At 56.0% G+C, this 22,629-nt stretch overlaps 1 protein-coding gene across 1 annotated transcript in view; it reads left to right on the top strand.

Moving 5' to 3' along the window:
• The window catches only part of MAEA (macrophage erythroblast attacher, E3 ubiquitin ligase), a 391,495-nt gene that overhangs the window by 198,647 nt on the left and 170,219 nt on the right, over positions 1-22,629 (top strand). The window contains exon 5 of the mRNA XM_085642591.1: positions 19,770-19,846. Coding sequence (XP_085498717.1) covers positions 19,770-19,846 — 77 coding nt within the window. The remainder of the gene's footprint in view (positions 1-19,769; positions 19,847-22,629) is intronic.

The raw sequence follows: 22,629 nt of genomic DNA, 5'->3' as shown, positions 1-22,629 counted from the left end.
GCAGCCGTCCCCTCTGGTGAGCCTTTGGGCCATGCGGGGTCGGGAGGGGCCCAGTCAGAATTGACGCCGTCCACCCTGGCCACGACTCCAGTGGGACCAACGCGACCTCCTCCGGCGTCGGACCAGCCCCATCCTCATCCCCGGCAGCACGGAGCCGGAACAATGTCACTCGACGCCAATTTAGACTTCGATTGAACCCAGAGGTTCTATGTTGTCGCCTGAGCACTTTATGGATGTGGAGAGGAATGGGTGGGGTCTATGGAGCCTCTTGATCACCAGGATGACTCTGCATAGCAGTTGGACTGGTGTGGGGAACTTGGGGAGGCCAGGGGACTGGACACTTCTCCAGATACTGGCATGCTCTCTCTGCCAACTGTGGCTACAGAGGAGGGGGCATCTTATGCACTGGTGGTTGTGGGCAGCTGAAGTCCTTGGACTGGAGCTGCCCTCAGTGGAGGTCAGGACTAATCTCCTGACTGAAGTGCTTCAGTCTGGGGCTTCCACCTCAGAATCCCTTTTGCCCTTTAATGAAGAACTTACTGTCCTTCTAGGCACGTGGTTCAAGCCTAGAACAGGGGCTCCTTTGAATAGGACAATCACCCGCCGCTATAGCCAGCTCCGGGCGACCCAATGTTCCTCAGCTAACACCCCACCCCAGAAAGTTTAGTGGTGCAGGCCTCTACGTCCCAGGACGCATTCCCTTCTGCCCCTCCGGATAAGGAATCCAAGAGGCTGGATTAATTTGTGAAGAAAATGTTTTCTTCTTCCAGACTGGCATTGTGGTCGGTGAATACAGCATGCTTATTGGGCCGTTTCTCCCTCTCCCTTTGGGAGACTGGTGCGTAAGTGCTGCCACAAGGCCTGGAGGAGGCCCGGGCTGTGCTCTCTCAAGCTGTTAAGGACGGGAGAGATGCAGCAAAATTCACCATCCGGTGTGGCCTTGATGTGACTTATTCGCTGGCCAGGTCGTTTTCCACGACAGTGACCTTGAAGCGTGTCACGCCTGGCTTAGGACAACTGGCTTGGGGGATGTCCAGGCAAATCTGATGAACATGCCCTTTGATGGGTTCCTTTTTGGGTAAAAGGCAGATTTGGCCCTAATGAGGTTTAAGGACTCTCGAGCTACGGCCAGATCCTTGGGCCTCTCTGTTAGTCCTCGTGGCCAGTCTTCCTTTCGTGGCAACAGAAGGGGTTTCCAGCCTCGTCAGCCCTATCCTAGTCACAGTCCTGCGCAGGCTTTCCAAGCTGTGTGGGGATGCGGACGCGGTTCATTCCTGTTGGACAGGCCACATGAAGGGCTTGCTCCCTCCCCGCATGACAGGGCCCAAGCCCCGGACTCCCAGGTGTTACCCCCAAGGGCAACCCGCACCCCGTCTCCCAACGGAACTCCTGCCCCCGGACAGCCATGTATCATGGGGCCGAACCACTACCGGCTCCCCCGGCCGGATCAGCCGCCATCTTGGGCGCTGCGCCACGAGGCCGCATGGTCTCGGCTCGACCCTAACCCGGGGCCTGGCTGGCCCCGACATCCCGGCACCACCATCCACCCAGGAGGTGAACGGACCACTTGGCAGGTCAATGGGAGAAAGAAGCGTCGAGGGCTCTCCCCCGCCAGGTGCCGATCACCCTCCAGCTCCCCCAGGCGCTGGCTCCACCCCATGCTGGGTGTCTGGACTCCCTCATCCCGGACCCCCCGACCTCCAAGTGCGAGGGTCCGGACATCAAAGGGCGCCAGACCTATAACTAGGGCAGCTCCAGAGCAGGAAGGCAGTTGTATCCTGGAGTCGAGAGACACAGAGAGAACTCTGCCTTGACGGACTACTGGCGCTGCCGTAGCCCTGCCTTGTGAACTATCGTCCTGCCTGCTGGCGCTGCCGCGGCCTTCTGCATCATCCATCCTCGTCGGGACCTGCTGGCGCTGCCGCGGACCGTTGTAACGACCACCTTCATCGGGACCTGCTGGCGCTGCCGCGGACCGTGTAACGACCACCTTCACCGGGACCTGCTGGCACCGCCGCGGACCGTGTAACGACCATCTTCTCCGGGACCTGCTGGCGCTGCCGCGGCCCGTCCAAGCTAGAACACCGAGCTCGAGGATTGTGAGCTATCCACCATACCTTCTCAGCTACCAGATTGGTAACCAGACTGTCCCGCTACCCCCTTTCCCCAAACCAAGAGACTCGAATCGAGGGGACCCCTGAGTCCAGACCTCCTTGTACCCTTTCATCGTACCTTAAGAAATCACCTATAAAGAACGCTAAATCTTATCCTTGTGTGGTGTATATCTGTGGGGGGGAAGTTATTCATCTGTACGATCGCTGGAGACGGCTCTCCCCGGAGACCTCTCCCCCTGTCCTCGGCCGACCCTCCCGGTCCGTCTAACATTGGTGGCCAGCGGCTCGATCCGAATCAACGCGTAATCGTACAGAGAGTAGCTCACCCCACGACAAAACCACGATGTCAACCAAAGAGAGCGGATCCACCGAGAAATTCCAGATGGATAAATTGGAAGAGTATAGCCATCGCGAACTTAAACAATTCTGCATGGAACTAGGCATTGCTACCACCGGCCTGAGTACCAAAGACGATTTGAAGCACGCCATTGAGTCGTGGGCGGAAACCGGGGTCGCCGGATCCCCAGACCAAAACGGTGCAGCACCGGAGGGGAACGCCACAGCTCCCGAGGAGCGAGGAACGGGCCTCTCGCAGGAAGAGATCCAAGAAAGAGAAAGAAGCAGATTACATGAGTTGGAAATGGCACGACTCAAGATGGACGGTGAACTAAAATTAGCCGAGCAAAAACTAAACCTAGAACATCTGCGGCTCTGAGAAGAACGGGAAGAAAAACAGAGGCAGAGAGAGCTCGAAGAAAAAAGACTAACATTCGAACACGAGCGCAAACTGGCGGAAATAGAACTTCTGAAACAGAATAAAGAACCGGGGGTGTGTTAGACGGCGACCTCAGAGGAGCCCGGAAAGGGGTCCTGACTTCCCTGAGTCCCATAGCGGGACTGTCTCTGGTAACGGTTCAAGCAGGGACGTATCCGGCGCACAGCTCACAATCCTCGAGCTGGGGGATACGTGGTCGGAGTCGGGGTCCGGCGGGACCGTGAGAGTCTGGGGGAGCCGCGAGTCACTCAGCGGGCGCAGGTACAGGTTCGGAGGTCTTTACGATCTTCAAGGAGCCGCGAGTCACTCAGCAGGGCTCAGGTACAAGTTCGGAGGTCTTACGATCTTCAGGGAGCCGCGAGTCACTCAGCAGGGCTCAGGTACAAGTTCGGAGGTCTTACGATCTTCAGGGAGCCGCGAGTCACTCAGCAGGGCTCAGGTACAAGTTCGGAGGTCTTACGATCTTCAGGGAGCCGCGAGTCACTCAGCAGGGCTCAGGTGGGTTCAAGTTCCAGGAGCCGCGACCACGTCAGCAGGCTCTCGTTGTTCCAGCGTCGAATCTGCCGGACAGTCTCAGAGCACCCCTTGTTATAGGTCGACCCCGCTTTGATGTCCGGAGTCTGCGCAGGCAGGGGTCTTGTCACCTGGGGGCCGCTTGTCGGGGTTTCCTGCTATTGTCTTTTTGATCCTTTCAGGGCCGGGTCGGGAGGAGTCCCAGACACCCAGCAGGCACGGAGCCAGCCCGCAGGGAGGCCGGAGGGCCGATCGAAACCCATCGTCCCAGGGGAGTTCAGAGGTGCGATAGAAACTGCTCCTCCCTCTCTCATCCCCTGGAAGCGTGATGTCCTCCAGCCGGAGTGGCGCCTCGAGGCCCGGGTCGCGCTGGAGCCGGGCGGCCATCTTGTTGCAGGGAGTGGGCACGCGGGCCCGGGGTGGCCGAAAGGAGAGAGGCCATGGACGGGGATGTCCGGGGTTGGTGCAGGTGTCCTGGTGGGAAAGGTCGGCTGGGCCGCGTGCTTGGGCTGCAGGCACCAGGTTTCGGTGGTGCGGGGGCACGGAGGGCCATTCTTCGAGGCCGGGTCCAACACGCGTCCCCCCCCAGCTGAAAGCCGGAGAGAACTGCCCATCACCTTGGGGGGTTCTCTTCGCTGAGGCGGAAGAACCGGGAGAGGCCGTCAGCGTTGGCGTGGTCCGTACCAGGGCGGTGTTCTACGGTGAAGTCCATTCCCTGGAGGGAGATTGACCACCGCAGTAGCTTGGGGTTTTCTCCTCGCATCTGCATGAGCCATCGCAAGGGCCGATGGTCAGTTTGGACCCTGAAATGAGTGCCGAACAGGTAGGGTCGTAGTTTTTTTAGTGCCCAGACCACGGCAAAGGCTTCGCGCTCTATGGTGCTCCACTTCTGTTCTCGGGGTAGCAGCCGCCGACTGAGGAAGGCGACGGGCTGGTCTAGGCCTTGATCATTCATTTGGGACAGGACGGCCCCAATGCCATGCTCGGAGGCATCGGTCTGGACTATGAACTCCTTGGTGTAGTCGGGAGCCTGGAGGACGGGGGCAGTGCACATGGCCTTTTTTAGAGCATCGAAAGCTTCCTGGCAGGCAGCCGTCCATTGCACCTTCTTTGGCTGTTTTTTAGACGTGAGTTCAGTGAGGGGGCCGACCAGGCTGCCATACCCCCGAATGAATAGGCGGTAGTAGCCCGTGAGTCCCAGAAAGGCTCGGACTTCCGTTTGGGTGATGGGTGGGTCCCAGGCCAGGATGGCGTCGATCTTTGGCTGTAGAGGAGCGACCTGGCCACTCCCGACTTGGTGCCCCAGGGAGACTACGGATCCTTGCCCGATCTGGCACTTGCTGGCTTTTACGGTGAGGCCTGCCTGGCGTAGGGCGGTTAGCACTCTCCGGAGGTGCTGGAGGTGCTCACTCCACTCTGAACTGAAGACAGCGATGTCGTCCAGATAGGCCGCGCTGAACTGTTCTAGCCCGGCCAGGACCCTATTTACCAGTCTCTGGAAAGTGGCCGGGGCATTTTTCATCCCGAAGGGCATCACGCGGAAGCGGTAGTGCCCATCGGGGGTGGAGAAAGCAGACCTCTCCTTGGCCCCTTCGGTGAGCGCAATCTGCCAGTAGCCGCAGGTGAGGTCGAAAGTGCTGAGGAACCGGGCGGCCCCTAGTCGGTCAATGAGCTCGTCAGCTCGTGGAATGGGGTGGGCATCGGCTCGGGTAACGTCATTGAGCCCCCGGTAATCCACGCAGAACCGGAGCTCGGGGGCGACACCGGGGGCTGCTGCCTTCGGAACCAGGACCACGGGGCTGGCCCAGGGACTGTCAGAGGGCTCGATCACCCCCAGGGTCAACATCTTCGAGACTTCAGCTTGAATGCAGGACCGGACCCGGTCAGGAACCCGGTAGGCTCGGTGTCTCACCGGCGGGCTGTCCCCGGTGTCCACATCGTGAACACACCAGTTGGTGACCCGGGGGGTCAGGGAGAAGAGGTCGGAAAATTGCCTGAGGAGCTGGCGGCAGTCCGCTTGTTGCTGGGCAGTGAGGGCTGGGGAGAGGTTCACTCCCTCCACGGAGCCATCCTGCTCCTTGACACACAGGAGGTCCGGGAGGGGATCCGACTCATCTTCGGCCCCGTCATCGGTGGCCAGCAGGAGGCTCAGTTCTGTCCGCACGAAGTGAGGCTTGAGGCGGTTCACGTGCAGGACCCGGAGGGGATCCCGAGGCGACTGGACGTCCACCAAGTAGGTGACTTGGCTCTTCCTCTCAACCACTTTGTAGGGCCCAGTCCATCGGTCCTGGAGAGCGCCAGGCTTCACGGGGGCCATGACCCACACCTGCTGGCCCGGCTGGAACTCGACCAGAGTAGTATTCTGGTCGTACCAGCGCTTCATTTCTTCTTGACTCGCCTCCAGGTTGGTCTCGGCCAGTTCTCGGAACCTCCTGGTCTGGTTCCGGAGGGCCAGGACATATTGGAACACATCTCGGGGGGTGGTCTGGGGTGCTGCCTCCCACCCTTCCTTAACCAAACTGAGGGGACCTCGGACGGGGTGCCCATAGAGTAATTCAAACGGGCTGAACCCTAAGGACTTCTGGGGGACCTCCCGGTAAGCGAACAAGAGGCAGGGGAGCAGGACGTCCCACTTACGCCGGAGGGGCTCTTCTAGGCCAGCGATCATCCCTTTCAAAGTCCTATTAAACCTCTCTACTAGGCCGTTCCCTTGGGGATGGTACGGGGTGGTGAACTTATAGGACACCCCACATTGTTGCCACAGGGACGTCATATACCTTGATATAAAATTAGTGCCGCGATCGCTCACGACCTCGCGGGGGAAACCCACCCTGGAAAAGATCCCCATCAGGGCCCGGCCCACCACGGGGGCCGTAATGGTGCGCAGGGGAATAGCCTCTGGATAGCGGGTGGCGTGGTCTACTAGGACCAAGATGAAACGGTGACCTTGGGAGGTGGGGGGGTCCAGTGGCCCCACGATGTCGATTCCAACTCGTTCGAAGGGGGTACTGACGACCGGGAAGGGTTGGAGGGGAGCCTTGCGCTTCCCCCCACTCTTCCCACTGGCTTGGCACGTGGGGCAGGACTTGCAGTGTGCCTCTACCGCTGCTTTCATCTTAGGCCAATAAAAATGGGTCACGAGACGGCTGTAGGTCTTGTCCTGACCCAGGTGACCGGCGAGGGGGACATCGTGGGCTAAGCCCAGGAGGAAATCCCGGAAGCGGAGGGGTACCACCAGTACCCGTCCGGATCCCAGCTCCACTGATTTCTGCTCACTATACAGGATGTTATTCTCCCAATAGATTCGGTGCGTTCCTGTCTGGTCACCTGCGGCTTGGCCCTCGGCCTGGCGCCGCAGCCCGACCAGGGAAGGACAGGTGGATTGCTCCCAGCAAAATTCTTCCCGGGTGGGCCCGCCCTCGTGGCGCCAATGGGCCAACTCGGGTAGATCCCCCAACTCGGGGACCGGGGCGGGGTCGGATGGTGCGGGTTCGTCGCTGGCGACGGACCCTTCCGATGGGGGAACGGGAGGACCCTCGGCGGGGACGGTACGGGCTTCTTCGACCGGGGTGCCCTCGACTTCTCTCCGGGGAGTGAGTCGGGCTGTCATAGATCGGGTGGTGGCACACACCCACTCGGGGAGTCCCATCATTCCTAGGTGGGCCTTGCGCTCTACGTGCTTCCAGGGAGAACTCTCCAGGTCGTTCCCTAAGAGGCAGTCGACCGGCTGGGAGGTTCTTACGGCCACCATGAGTTTACCTATCACCCCTCCCCACTCAAATGGCACCAGGGCTACCTGACACATACTTTCCCTATTGTCTGCAGATATTACGGGGCAAAAGACATTGGGGAGGATCTGCTCCTCGGGAACTAGGTGCCTGAGGACACCGGTGATACTGGCCCCGGTGTCCCGCAGGGCCTCTACCTGGTGGCCATTGATCTTGACGAGCTGCCCATATTTCTGTGTGTTGGACGGTAGGAGGCTACCAGGGATCATTTCCCTATCTCCCAGGGATACTAGGGCCATAGCGGCGGGTTCCCACTCCTCGGCTTCCTCAACCTCCTCCCCCAGGGCTACGTTGGCTATCTGTCTCGCAGGGGTGACTTGGGTGGCCATGGGGCACTCTGGGTCATTGGCGTAGTGCCCGGGTTTCTGGCAACGAAAACATGTGACGGTCACCCGGTGTCCTCGTCTCCCAGGGGGCCCTGTTACTGGTGGGGGGGGCGCCGGGAAAGGTGGAGGTGGTGTCTTCGGGGGGCTAGGCTGGGACTCTCTCGGCCCTCCCTGGTTCCCTCCCCCTCTCTGGCGGGGTGGTCCCTGACTGGTTCGGGGGTACTCTCCTACCATGCCCCGGGAGACCCGGGTGTTGGTCCAGCGGTCGGCCTCCACAGCCAGCTTCCGGGGATCTGTGAGCTTGCTATCCAGCAGATGTTGACGTAGCTCTACGAAGCAGTTCGCAGCCAGATGTTCCCATAACATGAGGTCAGTGAGTTCGGCAAGGGTGGTGACCTTGCTGCCCTTGACCCACCCATCGAAGACCCGACTAAAAAAGTTTACATACTCCACCCAGGTGGTGCCCGGGATCCTCCTGCAGTCCCGGAACCGTTGGCGGTACATTTCTGGGGTGAGGCCGTATCTTGTGAGGAGAGCCTCTTTCATGTGGCTGTAGGAGGTCTGCAGGGAGAGGGGTAGGTCGAGCAGGGTGTCCCTTCCTTCGCTCAGAAACCGCCTCCACAACCCCGCCCCCCAGTCCTTCTGTGGAATCCGATGGGAGGTCATGGCGACCTCGTAGGCCCGAAACCATTGCAGAATGTCATCGTTTTTATAATATTCTTTGACCACATCCTTGGGGATGTGGACCTTCTGTTCCGCTGGGGGGGCCGTCTCTCGGTTCCCCGAGGGCCTCCCGTCCTCATTTCGGGCCTTGAGCTCGAGTTCTTTTAAGCTGCGTTCGTGCTCTAGTTGGAGCTTTCTTCCTTCGTGCTCCCGTTGGAGCTTCTTTTCTTCCAGTTCGCCTTGTACGCGCATTTGCTCTACCGCTAGCTTTTTCTCCGCTAACTTCAATTCGCCCTCGATTTTGAGTTTGGCTAACTCGAGTTCATGACTGCGGCTTCTCTCTCTGTCCGCGAGTTCTCCCGGGGATAGGCCCCCGTCTGGTACAATGCCTCGCACCTGATTGTCGCTGCTTTCACTTGGAGGGGGTTCGGCTTCGTCGGGGCGCTCCCCCGTGCCTTCCGGGCGGGATGCCCCGGTCTCCACCCAAGTTTTCAGTGCTTCCTGCAAGTCTTCCTTAGTGTTGAGGCCAGTGGTAGCGATTTTAAGTTCTTTGCAAAATTGTTTTAGCTCTTTGTGTGTGTATTCTTCCAGATGCTCCACCTGGAACACTCTGTTGGCGTTGGTTTCTGCGGAGCTCATGGCGCTTCCTTCTGCCATCTTTGTTGGTCGTGCGTCCGTTGTTCACTGTACGATCTCTAGGTGATGGGCCCGAATCCCGTCGCTTGCCACCAATGTTAGACGGCGACCTCAGAGGAGCCCGGAAAGGGGTCCTGACTTCCCTGAGTCCCACCCGTGTAGTATTGTAGCCGGGCACTGACGAGAGATTCCCCAGGGGGGAGGAATCTCGCAACTAGGATCGTACTTCTGGCACCACACGACACAGAGAGACCACACTGGGTATTCTCAGAAACAAGCTTTATCAAATAGGTATCACTGCAAATATGTACAAGGTGAGCACGGGCTCAAGAGTCTCGGAAAGGTAGGGGGTAGCGGGACTGTCTCTGGTAACGGTTCAAGCAGGGACGTATCCGGCGCACAGCTCACAATCCTCGAGCTGGGGGATACGTGGTCGGAGTCGGGGTCCGGCGGGACCGTGAGAGTCTGGGGGAGCCGCGAGTCACTCAGCGGGCGCAGGTACAGGTTCGGAGGTCTTTACGATCTTCAAGGAGCCGCGAGTCACTCAGCAGGGCTCAGGTACAAGTTCGGAGGTCTTACGATCTTCAGGGAGCCGCGAGTCACTCAGCAGGGCTCAGGTACAAGTTCGGAGGTCTTACGATCTTCAGGGAGCCGCGAGTCACTCAGCAGGGCTCAGGTACAAGTTCGGAGGTCTTACGATCTTCAGGGAGCCGCGAGTCACTCAGCAGGGCTCAGGTACAAGTTCGAAGGTCTTACGATCTTCAGGGAGCCGCGAGTCACTCAGCAGGGCTCAGGTGGGTTCAAGTTCCAGGAGCCGCGACCACGTCAGCAGGCTCTCGTTGTTCCAGCGTCGAATCTGCCGGACAGTCTCAGAGCACCCCTTGTTATAGGTCGACCCCGCTTTGATGTCCGGAGTCTGCGCAGGCAGGGGTCTTGTCACCTGGGGGCCGCTTGTCGGGGTTTCCTGCTATTGTCTTTTTGATCCTTTCAGGGCCGGGTCGGGAGGAGTCCCAGACACCCAGCAGGCACGGAGCCAGCCCGCAGGGAGGCCGGAGGGCCGATCGAAACCCATCGTCCCAGGGGAGTTCAGAGGTGCGATAGAAACTGCTCCTCCCTCTCTCATCCCCTGGAAGCGTGATGTCCTCCAGCCGGAGTGGCGCCTCGAGGCCCGGGTCGCGCTGGAGCCGGGCGGCCATCTTGTTGCAGGGAGTGGGCACGCGGGCCCGGGGTGGCCGAAAGGAGAGAGGCCATGGACGGGGATGTCCGGGGTTGGTGCAGGTGTCCTGGTGGGAAAGGTCGGCTGGGCCGCGTGCTTGGGCTGCAGGCACCAGGTTTCGGTGGTGCGGGGGCACGGAGGGCCATTCTACGAGGCCGGGTCCAACAGGGTGCCTGAGCGACCGCACACCCCGGGAGCAACCGAGAAGAAAGTCCACATCCCCAAGGATGTTGTCCGAGAGTATGTCCGAGAGGACGACATACAACAGTGGTTCAAAGCCTACGAGATCGCCATGACCTCCCACCGGATCGATCGGAGTGACTGGGGAGCCGGCCTATGGGGGAGGTTCATCAAAGAAGGCCGCGATGCCCTACTGCAGCTCCCAGACCATCAGATGTCATCCTATGACCACATGAAGGCGGCCCTCCTCACCCGATATGGGCTCACACCCGAAATGTACCGCCAGACGTTCCGAGACTGCACCCGGATCCCGGGTACAACTTGGGTGGAATATGTCAACTATTTCAGCCGAGCCTTCGAGGGTTGGATCAAGGGAAGCCACGTAACGACCTACGAGCAACTCTTTAATCTTATGGTGTGGGAGCACCTGTCTAACAACTGCTTCGTCGAGCTCAGGCAGCGCCTCCTCGACAGTAAATTGACTGACCCACGGCAACTCGCCGCCGAAGCTGACCGGTGGGAAAGCACCCGAGTGGGCCGGAGAGGGCCACACGAGCAAAACCGAAACAACCAAGGTCAGCACCATCCCCGAGGAGGAGGAGGAGGCCAGGGGCGAGGGAGAGACACCGTCCCGGCCACTCCCGCGGCAAGCACCCCGCCCCCGGCCGGCCGGGGCAACCCCCCGATGCGCCCGGGGTTCCGAGCCAACGTCACGTGTCACCGATGCCAGCGAGTCGGCCACTACGCCAATGACCCGAGCTGCCCGCAGAACCAAACGCCAAAGCCCCACCAGGTAGCTGCCGCCGCCCTGGGTGGAGAACAAATCTCCGAGGAACAGGAAGAATATGAGCAGGCACAACAAGAGTGGGAACCGGCCGCCATGGTTCTAGCGTGCCTAGGGGGAAAAGACATGGTCCCGCGGGCTCCCCTACCCGCCAACACCCGGAAATATGGCCAGTGGGTGAACATTAATGGGCGCCGGGCCGAAGCCCTACGTGACACAGGGGCCAGTGTGACGGCCGTCCGCTGTCACCTGGTGAAACCAGAGCAGATCCTGCCGAACATTCTCTGCCCCGTCCGCTCAGCCGACAATTCCGAAAGTCTGTGTCGGATGGCCTGCGTCCCCTTCGAATGGGGAGGGGTCTCCGGCCTGTTGAAGGTAACGGTCCGGGATGATGCCCCCGTGGACTGTCTCCTGGGGAATGACCTTGAGAGTTCCCCGTGGGCCGCCGTCGAAAGAAGAGAGCACCTGGGGATGCTGGGCCTCCCGGACTGGGCATGCGTAACCACCCGGTCCATGGCCGCCCGTGCCGTCCCCCGACCAGAAGAACCAGAATGGCCAGCACCTCCTCCCCCGGTCGCTCCAGTAGAGGACAACGACCATACCGACCCCCCAGAGCCAACGCCCGAAGGGGTCGCCCAGCCCCAGGACCTTCCCGGCCTGGCTCAGTGGCGTCAAGAAGGGGGGCCCACACAGGAACAGTTCCGCCAGGAACAGAAGACCTGCCCCTCCCTCGAGGGACTCCGCCAGCGCCCAGAGCGCAGGGGACTCCACCGGAACCCATTGGGTCTATTGGGATAACGACCTGCTATACAGTGAACAAAGAATCGCGGAGTTAGGGGCCAGTCGAGTGCTGGTGGTGCCCCTCCGCTTCAGAGACTTCCTGCTAACTTTGGCCCACGATGTTCCCCTGGCTGGACACCTGGGCCAGGACAAAACCTACAGTCGCCTGGTGACCCACTTTTTCTGGCCGAGGATGCGGAACGACGTCCTCAACCACTGCCGGTCCTGCCCCACGTGCCAGGCCAGCGGGAAGAGCGGCCGCAAGCTCAAAGCACCTCTGCAACCCTTCCCAGTGGTCACCACCCCGTTCGAGAGGGTAGGAATAGACATTGTGGGGCCCCTGGACCCCCGCACAGCACAAGGACATCGGTTCATCCTGGTACTGGTGGACCACGCCACCCGCTACCCCGAGGCTGTGCCCCTGCGAACTGTAACAGCTCCGGTGGTCGGCCGGGCCCTAATGGGGATCTTCTCCCGGGTGGGCTTCCCCCGAGAAGTCGTCAGCGACCGAGGCACAAACTTTATCTCGAAATATATGAAGTCCCTCTGGCAACAGTGCAGGGTCACCTACCGATTCACGACCCCCTATCACCCTCAAGGGAACGGACTAGTTGAGCGATTCAACCGCACACTCAAGGGAATGATTGGGGGATTGGAAGAGCCCCTCCGTCGCCAGTGGGATGTACTACTTCCGTGCCTCCTCTTCGCCTATCGAGAAGTTCCCCAGAAGTCCCTCGGCTTTAGCCCTTTCGAACTCCTGTACGGGCACCCTGTGCGAGGGCCCCTCAGCCTAGTCAAAGAAGGTTGGGAGATGGCCCCCCTAAAGACCCCTCCAGACGTCTTCAAGTACCTCCTGGCACTACGCAATCAGACCCGGCGCTTCAGGGAAATGGCAAAAGCGAATCTCGATGCCAGTCAGGAGGACATGAAAAAATGGTACGATCAGAATGCCTCCTCCGTCGAATTCGAACCTGGTCAACAAGTGTGGGTGATGTCCCCCACCGAACCATGTGCCTTGCAAGATAAGTGGACGGGGCCCTTCAAAGTGGTCGAACGCAAGAGCCCCGTCACCTACCTCATCGACATGGAGTCCCCCCGGAACCCCCTCCGGGTCCTCCACACCAACAGACTCAAACCCCACTTTGTGCGCTCGGAACTCAGCCTCCTGATGGCTACAGACAGTGGGGCGGAAGAAGACTCCGAGCCCCTCCCTGATCTCCTGAAGACCCAGGAGAACGACGGTTCCGTGGACGGGGTCCGGCTCTCCGATGCCCTCACCCCAGAGCAACGCCAGGGCTGCCGGGACCTCCTGCTGCAGTTTGCTACTCTGTTTTCCCTCACCCCAGGGATCACCCCTTGGTGCTTGCACGACGTGGACACTGGGGACAGTCCCCCTATCCGACACCGGGCCTACCGCGTACCAGATCGGGTGCGGGCCTGCATCCAAGAGGAAGTATCCAAGATGCTCACGCTCGGGGTCATCGAGCCCTCGGACAGCCCCTGGGCCAGCCCGGTCGTGCTGGTCCCCAAAGCCGCTGCCCCCGGCACCACTCCTGAACTCCGATTCTGCGTCGACTATCGGGGCTTGAACGCTGTCACCAGGACCGACGCTCATCCTATCCCCCGAGCGGATGAATTGATCGACCGCCTGGGGGCCGCGGGCTACTGGCAGATCGGTCTCACACCCCGGGCCCAGGAACGGTCCGCCTTTTCTACCCCCGATGGCCACTACCACTTCAAGGTCATGCCCTTCGGCATGAAGAATGCCCCAGCTACTTTTCAACGTCTAGTGAACCAGGTCTTGGCGGGGCTCGAAGAGTTCAGCGCCGCCTACCTGAACGATATCGCTGTGTACAGCCGCCACTGGTCCGACCACCTCCACCACCTCCAAGAGGTCCTGCAGGCCCTCCAGCGGGCCGGCCTCACGATTAAGGCCGGCAAGTGCCAAATTGGTCAGGGGTCCGTGACCTACCTCGGACACCAGGGGGGAAGCGGTCTGGTGGCCCCTCTGCAACTCAAAATTGCTGCCATCCAGTCCTGGCAACCCCCAGTCACGCAGACCGAGGTCCGAGCCTTCTTGGGACTCACCGGCTACTACCGGCGGTTCGTGAGGGACTATGGCAGCATTGTGGGGCCCTTCACGGGTCTCACGTCCAAAAACCACCCGAAGAAGATTAACTGGACCCCCGACTGTCAAGCGGCCTTCGAGAAGCTGAAGGCCGCCCTGTGCACCGCCCCTGTGCTCCAGGCCCCCGATTACAGTCGGGAATTCATTGTACAAACGGACGCCTCCGACCACGGCATCGGGGCGGTTCTTTCCCAGCTGAACCCCGAGGGTCTTGACCAGCCGGTGGCCTTCATCAGCAGACGCCTCCTGGCCCGAGAACAGCGCTGGAGCACAATCGAGAGGGAGGCCTTCGCAGTGGTGTGGGCCCTCAAAAAGCTCCGGCCCTATCTCTTCGGTACCCACTTCCGGGTGCAAACCGATCATCGACCCCTGCAGTGGCTAATGCAGATGCGGGGGGAAAACCCAAAACTATTGCGCTGGTCCATCTCCCTGCAGGGAATGGACTTCACTGTGGAACATCGACCGGGCCAAGACCACGCCAACGCAGATGGCCTGTCACGCTTTTTCCGCCTCGACGAGGAGAGTCCCCAAGAGGATGGGTGACTCTCCCCGCCTTCAGCTGGGGGGGACGCATGTTGGACAGGCCACATGAAGGGCTTGCTCCCTCCCCGCATGACAGGGCCCAAGACCCGGACTCCCAGGTGTTACCCCCAAGGGCAACCCGCACCCCGTCTCCCAACGGAACTCCTGCCCCCGGACAGCCATGTATCATGGGGCCGAACCACTACCGGCTCCCCCGGCCGGATCAGCCGCCATCTTGGGCGCTGCGCCACGAGGCCGCATGGCCTCGGCTCGACCCTAACCCGGGGCCTGGCCGGCCCCGACATCCCGGCACCACTATCCACCCAGGAGGTGAACGGACCACTTGGCAGGTCAATGGGAGAAAGAAGCGTCGAGGGCTCTCCCCCGCCAGGTGCCGATCACCCTCCAGCTCCCCCAGGCGCTGGCTCCACCCCCCTGCTGGGTGTCTGGACTCCCTCATCCCGGACCCCCCGACCTCCAAGTGCGAGGGTCCGGACATCAAAGGGCGCCAGACCTATAACTAGGGCAGCTCCAGAGCAGGAAGGCAGTTGTATCCTGGAGTCGAGAGACACCGAGAGAACTCAGCCTTGACGGACTACTGGCGCTGCCGTAGCCCTGCCTTGTGAACTATCGTCCTGCCTGCTGGCGCTGCCGCGGCCTTCTGCATCATCCATCCTCGTCGGGACCTGCTGGCGCTGCCGCGGACCGTTGTAACGACCACCTTCATCGGGACCTGCTGGCACTGCCGCGGACCGTGTAACGACCACCTTCACCGGGACCTGCTGGCGCCGCCGCGGACCGTGTAACGACCATCTTCTCCGGGACCTGCTGCCGCGGCCCGTCCAAGCTAGAACACCGAGCTCGAGGATTGTGAGCTATCCACCATACCATCTCAGCTACCAGATTGGTAACCAGACTGTCCCGCTACCCCCTTTCCCCAAACCAAGAGACTCTAATCGAGGGGACCCCTGAGTCCAGACCTCCTTGTACCCTTTCATCGTACCTTAAGAAATCACCTATAAAGAACGCTAAATCTTATCCTTGTGTGGTGTATATCTGTGGGGGGGAAGTTATTCATCTGTACGATCGCTGGAGACGGCTCTCCCCGGAGACCTCTCCCCCTGTCCTCGGCCGACCCTCCCGGTCCGTCTAACAATTCCGGCCTAGGAATGTAAACCAGAAGTTGTCGGCCACCCTACCCTCAGCAGCCGCAGGCTCCTAGCACTCCTAGTGTGACTCTGCAAGACCACTCCATTCGGCGGGAGAATCCATCATCATCTCCCCCACTGGAGGTCCATAACGTCGGACAAGTGGGTCTTGCAGATCATTCAGGAGGGCTATTCTCTTCCTTTCCTCCTCCCATTCTGCCAACTCAGGAACGGCTGACGGAAGATCATTTAAATTTGCTCAAGGAGGAAGTTACAGTTCTCTTGTCCAAGGGAGCTATAGAAAGGGTCCCGGTTTCAGAAGTAGGCAGTGGCTGTTCTTCCCCCTACTTTATGATTCCAAAGAAGAATAAGGGGCTACGGCCCATTTTAGATCTTTGGACCGTAAGGAGAAATTCAAGATGTTCACTCTGGCTCAGGTCTTGTCTGCCCTAGACCAAGGAGACTGGATGGTAGCTTTGGACCTGCAGGATGCTTATTTTCACATCCTCATTATACCGGGCAACAGGCGTTACCTGCTGTTCAAGGTAGGCCGCAAGTACTTTCAGTTTTCCATGCTCTCCATCGGCCTTACCAGCGCCCCTCGGGTGTTCACCAAGGTGTTGGCGGTGGTCGCAGCTCACCTGTGCAGGTTAGGGATGATACTCTTCCCCTAAGTCGACGACTGACTGTTGAAGGCGTCCTCACCCCAGGCATTTGTCTCCCACCTTCACACTACGGCGAACCTTCTGCATTCGCTGTGTTCCTTTATAAATGTGCCAAAGTCCTACCTGATTCTTTCTCAGATGCTCCCTTTCATCAGAGCTGTTCTGGACACAGTGCAGTTTTGGGTTATCCTTCCAAGCAGCGAGTCCAGGATATTCAGGCTATGATACAGATGTTTCAGCCTCTATCGTGGATTTCGGTGAGACTAACTCCGAGGCTGTTGGGCCTCATGGCCTCCTGCACCCTGTTAGCAAAGCATGCCAGGTGTCTTATGCGAGCTCTACAGTGGGACTTGAAATTCCAGTGGGCGCAGCATCAGGGAAATCTCACCGATGTGGTTCAGATCTCAGAAGGAACTGCACAAGATCTGCAGTGGTGTTTGACGAACCACGATTGGGTCAATGGCCAACCCCTCTCCCTTCCCCAACCAGATCTCACAGTCGTGACAGATGCATCACTTCTGGGATGGGGTGGCCATCTGGGAGAGGTGGAGATCAGGAGACACTGGTCTCCGGTGGATTCAGGGCTCCCCAAAAATTTTTGAAGGCATTTCTTCCCTCTGTCAAGGGGAAGTTAGTGCAGGTGTTCATGGACAACACCACCGCCATGTGGTACTGCAACAAGCAGGGCGGGTTGGACCCTTTGTCGAGAGGCACTGCATCTCTGGACATGGCTGGAATAGCAGAGCATAATCCTGGCGGTTGAACACCTGGCAGGTTCTCCGAATGCCAGGGGCGGACATCACAGCCGTCGATGCCTAGCGGATCACGAATGGCATCTCTAATCAGATGTGGCGCAAGGTCTCTTTCAGCAGTGGGGAGAACCTTGGTTAGATTTGTTCGCATCCGAAGAGAACGTTCAGTGTCAGCAGTTATGCACGCTAGAGTTGCCAAGGCGGCTATCACCTGGCGACACTTTACGTCACGTGTGGAGCTCAGGCCTGATGTGCGCCTGTCTGCCCATACCACTCCTGCCCAGGGTTCTGAAGATCAGAAGTGACCGGGCCCAAGTCATTTTTGTGGCTCTGGACAGGGTGAGGAGAGTCTGGTATCCAGAGTTTCTGAAAATTAGCATTGATCCTCTGATTGGCTGCCCCTTCGGGAAGATCTACTGTCGCAAGAGCAGGGGAGCGTCCTTCACCTGAACCTGTCAACTCTGCACTTCCATGCATGGAGATTTAGCAGTTGCAGTTGATGACTTTTGACCTTCCTCTCGAAGTATGCAACTTAATTTTGGCGGCCAGGCGGCCCACCAGTAAGACGGTGTACGTCTGCCGTTGGCAACAATTTGTATTATACTGTACTGAAAGGTCTATTGACCCTCTTTCTGTTTCTCTTTCTACTGTTCTTTTGTTCATTCTGACCCTTTCCCCGCAGGGCTCTGCTTTGGGAACTCTCAAGGGGTACCTTTCTGCTCTGTTTTTTTGCGGATGCCAGACCAGCCCTCTCTCTTTAAGTCTCCTATTGTACATAGATTTAAAAAAATGGATGTCTCATTTGTTTCCACCAACGCCCTTTGTTATGCCACAGTGGGACCTTAATTTGGTCCTCGCCTATCTGATGTGCTCTCCCTTTAAGCCTTTACACAATTTTCTCCTCCGGCTATTGATCATCAAAACAGCCTTCTTGGTGGTGATTACTTTGGTCCTCGCCTATCTGATGTGCTCTCCCTTTAAGCCTTTACACAATTTTCTCCTCCGGCTATTGATCATCAAAACAGCCTTCTTGGTGGTGATTACTTCCGCCCGGAGGGTGAGTGAGTTGTAGGCGCTATCTTGCTCGCCTCCTTATCTGATGTCTTTTCTAGACAAAGTGGTGCTTCGCACCCGGGCTTCCTTTTTGCCAAAAGTTCTGACCGCATTCCATCTGGGTCAATCCATCACATTGCCCACCTTCTTTGCTCCCCCGCATCCCTCTGAGGAAGGGGAGCGTCACCACCGACTGGACCCAAAAAGAGCGTTGTCCTTTTACCTTGACCTCACAAAAGAGCTCCTGGTGGACGACCAACTCTTTTTTGGGTACGTGGGAGCTAAGAAGGGAAGGGCAGTGCAGAAAAGGACCATCTCTCGCTGCTTTGTTCTCAAGGTCTGCTTAAGCAGCCCGCTGAGGGATTAAGGGCCCATTCCACCTGGGGAAAGGCTTCAACTCTGGTGTCCCAGTCCTAGACATCTGTCAGGGAGCAACGTGGGCATCATTGCACACGTTTGCCACACATTACTGCTTGGACAATCCAGTCCGCAGAGATGGGCATTTTGCCCGTTCAGTTCTGCAGGACTTCCTAGTTTGTAGTATTGATCTGCAACCCACCACTAGGATGGTATGGCTTGGATATCTAATTCAAAGGTAAGGAATCTGCAGCTAGAAGTCTCTTTCAGATGAACAAGTTACTTACCTTCGGTAACACATTATCTGGTAGTGACTATGGTTAGCTGCAGATTCCTTACAGCTCCATCCATGCCTCCCCACAGTGCGGACTAATGTTGTAGAGCAAGGGTTACTCCCCAGTTCAGGGCCCTAGTTTTGCACACAACTATGTCAGTTACTTCGTGACTCTGCGCTTCTGAGGTAGAAAAGATGAAAAGTACTGATGTCTGCGTGCCTGGGCTGGCGCCTGTATAGGTACCACGATTTCATAAACGACGCCGACATCATCATGCAGAGCAGAATGGAGCCACCCAAAGGCGTGCGCAAGGGGTATTGCTCAGCAAAAGTTTCTGGATCCAGCCTGACGCCTGGGAAATTCAAAGGTAAGGAATCTGCAGCCAGATGGAGTCTCTACCAGATAATGCATTACCATAGGTAAGTAACTTGTTCGTCAATGTCATGTTATTTATTTGCCACCACACTGGCTCGCGCTGTGCAGGATGACTGCACTGGTCTACAGTGCGCATTTCGGATTGACCGGCCGTCTTGCGACGACCATCCCGGCATGCGCATTGTAGAATCCAAAGGCTATGAAACAGTCTGAAGATTGCTGGCACAGGCCCCCAGCCTCAAAATGAGTCCTAGTTTAGCATGCTCCAACCAATCCTGGAGCTTCTCTCATGGTGATGAGAGTATTTCCAGGATTGGTTGGATCGCTTTCCACTGAGCAGGAAGGGAAGTTCTTCCCTTTAATGCCCGTGGACAACCAGGCAGAGCCTGGTCATGCTCCCGCTCCGTATTATGGTGAGTTGTGCGCCATCGCGCCCTGCCATAATTTATTAATGCTAGCCACCATTGACAGCTTGTGTGGTGTTTTAAGTGCCAGCGTGTTTGTTTACATGTAACTATAATAGGGAAGCTCCTTCACTATACTACTGGTTTCTGAAGTTAATTTGTGTAGGATTGCAATAATTTGAATACAATATGTTTTTACACAATTTACTTAATTTATAAAGAAATAAATTGTGATTGTTGAGCATTGCACTCAGAGATAGCTGCATAGAAAAACAAGTAACATTATCTGGCAACTTTTTGTTTTTATTCTTTCAGAGCTGTCTGGAGTTCAGTCTTAGAATCCAGGAGTTTATTGAACTAATACGACAAAACAAGAGACTGGATGCTGTGAGGTAAGATCAGATAAATTAATATCTATATTTAATATATAATCCAAGTGTATACCTAATGATCCCCGTACTCTTGTCACCTCGGTATGTACGAGCATTGTCTCCACTTTTTTTGCTTCTGCAAGTTCTGCATAGCAGAAGAAATACCAGAACTTTGAATCAGCCTCATTGCATACTCGCCTTAGCAACTCATCCTTCGGAATTCCTCCTGCCCAGTAAGAGTGAGTCTAGTAGGTGCATGGAGCCAACTTTGGGACCATTGAGCTCCCTCAATCCATGGTCTGGTTGACAATCACTTGCAAAAAGGTTTGCAGAAGACCTTAGTCTAAAGACCCAAGGGGCAGAGCAGGGCAGTCTCATTGGACATGGGTTGAGAATGGTGTCTGACAATAGTCAATGAAAGCAGGGATACCCTTCAGCTCCCTAATTACTGAATGTTCAGTCAGTGCTGCACGTTCTGAAAAGTAAAGTATTTTAATATTCATAAAGCTGTAAACTGCACATAATATGAAGGTTAACAACGAAAATCAAAACTCTCTAGCCCAGTGATTCTTAACCTTTTGACCCCTGTCGGCCCGTACATAATCATAACTAGAACCCAGGGACCCTCACTGAGTCCCGATTAGAATCTGGGGACCCCCACTGAGTCATTACTGGAGGCCGGGGATCCTGGCCTAAGCATTTTCGATTATTTGAAGTGCAAAATAATACACAAAAATTACACAGACAAACTTTCATCGAATAAATGATTGAATATTTAATTTAATTCACAAACCACTATAAGAAAATAATCAAAAATGTTATTGTAATGGGGAGGTTGGAGCATTTATATATTAATTTGAGGTCACTCATCGTCCATACTACATTCTGTTGGATAGACTTGCACTGCTCCCATGAATCAGTCAGAAGATACTAATTTGAGTATTAACTTCCAATTTCAAATTCTTTCATGTTTACAGAACGTTTAAAATGTTCCAGTTGTACATGTGCTTCTTTATTTATGTATATTTTACTCCTTTATTAATATTATTTAATATTCTAAGCAGTTGTGGACTCCCTGAGTAGACTTCGCAGGGGTCCCTGGGCCGTGGGTTAAGAACGACTGCACTAGCCTCTTCCTAGCCAAAGAATTGAGTCCATAGGCTATTAGAGCATTTAGGAGAAGGTGCAATGGATGTAATTATAATAGAGATGTATGGCCACTGCTACTATATTGCTGATATTTGTAGTGTGGAATGTCTTCATGATTGTCTCATTAGAGCTGCCTCTCTGTGGCTCGCGAAGCACCACCGACATGATGCAGAAACTACAAACCAGTGTGGATTCTGCAGTGCATAGAGCACTAGTCGCATGCTTTTGAAGCACACCCCTAAAGAACAGAAGCTATCCTAGTAGCTATTGTCAGTCATCTGAGAATTCTTTCTCCTTGTCCAACGCTTTCTCTTTCATCCTTATTCCTCGTCCATTCCCTGCTCCTTCTCAGAGATTAATATCCTTTCGTCTCAACTTACAAATGGCATTTAGTGTCCCTTCCACTTCTCATCCACTGCGTATCGTTTCATGGAATGTTCATGGCCTCACACATTTTATTAAACGGAAAAAAGTATTATCATACCTACAAACTAAAAAGACTGATATTGCACTTTTACAAGAAACTCATCTGAATGCTTTAGAATCCTCTAAGCTACGAAGAGACTGGGTAGGAAAGGTTATACATTGTGGTCTGACAACACAGCCTCTTTTTAATGATGCTCAACCAAGGAAATGTGGAGTGGCCATTCGACTTCATAAATCCTTACTTGTTACTGTTATCAAAACCTGGATTGATCCAGAGGGCAGATACATTTTTGCAAAGCTAAAAATAGGTGACAAGATCCTTTGTGTAGGCTCCGTGTATGCCCCAACAGGAGCCAAACGTTAATTTTTTCTTAGCTTAAATCGACTGTTGATTGAAATAGGTGCATCCAAATATATAATTGGTGGTGACTGGAATTCAGCGCGTGACCCTGTATTAGATCGAACAGGCCCTTTAGACAAATGTAATGAAGGGGATAGAGCTTTATTAAGCGACATAACCTCAGATCATGGACTAATAGATCACTGGTGCCTTTGCCATCCATTGGACCAGGAGTTTACCTTCCTCTCTTCTACCCATGGCACCCAATCCAGAATAGATTATTTTCTTATCTCACATACGATGACTAGTTACACCACTTATTCCCAAAACTTAGAAACTGCAATCTCCGATCATGCGCCTGTTCTTCTTGCCTTAGAATTAGGTTTAATCTCTTCAGGCCGCAAACCATGGTGTCTAAATATCCAAAGGTATCGCCCACCTAAAGGTAAAACCCTACTGCGCTCTCACCTCTCTGATTATTTGAACATTAACAAGTTTTCAGTTTCTTCTAATAGAACTGTTTGGGCAGCTGCTAAAGCAACCATTTGTGGTCAATTAATGAGATGCAGCAGAAGCCAATAATTGGCGTCACTTCGTCGTATTGAGTTGGAGACTCAAATTATTTCCCTAACGCGACAATATTCATCCCACCCTACAATACCCAACCGTCGTAAATTAGAACTTGCTAAAATGGAAATTAATAACTTGTATACTTCCAAAGCAGAATATGCCCTACAACGCCTTAGGCGTAGACACTATGAACAAGGGGAGAAAGCAGGTCGATTGCTCGCAGCCCAACTGAAACAACTTGAAGCAGCTACGGCCATTCCTGCAATACGTAGTGAAACGGGTGACACCCTTACAAAACCGCAAGAAATTGTTGACACCT

Source organism: Triturus cristatus, chromosome 2_2 (genome assembly GCF_964204655.1).
Source record: "Triturus cristatus chromosome 2_2, aTriCri1.1, whole genome shotgun sequence".
NCBI classification, from domain to species: Eukaryota; Metazoa; Chordata; class Amphibia; order Caudata; family Salamandridae; genus Triturus; species Triturus cristatus.
This window is presented reverse-complemented; position numbering and strand designations above follow the sequence as displayed.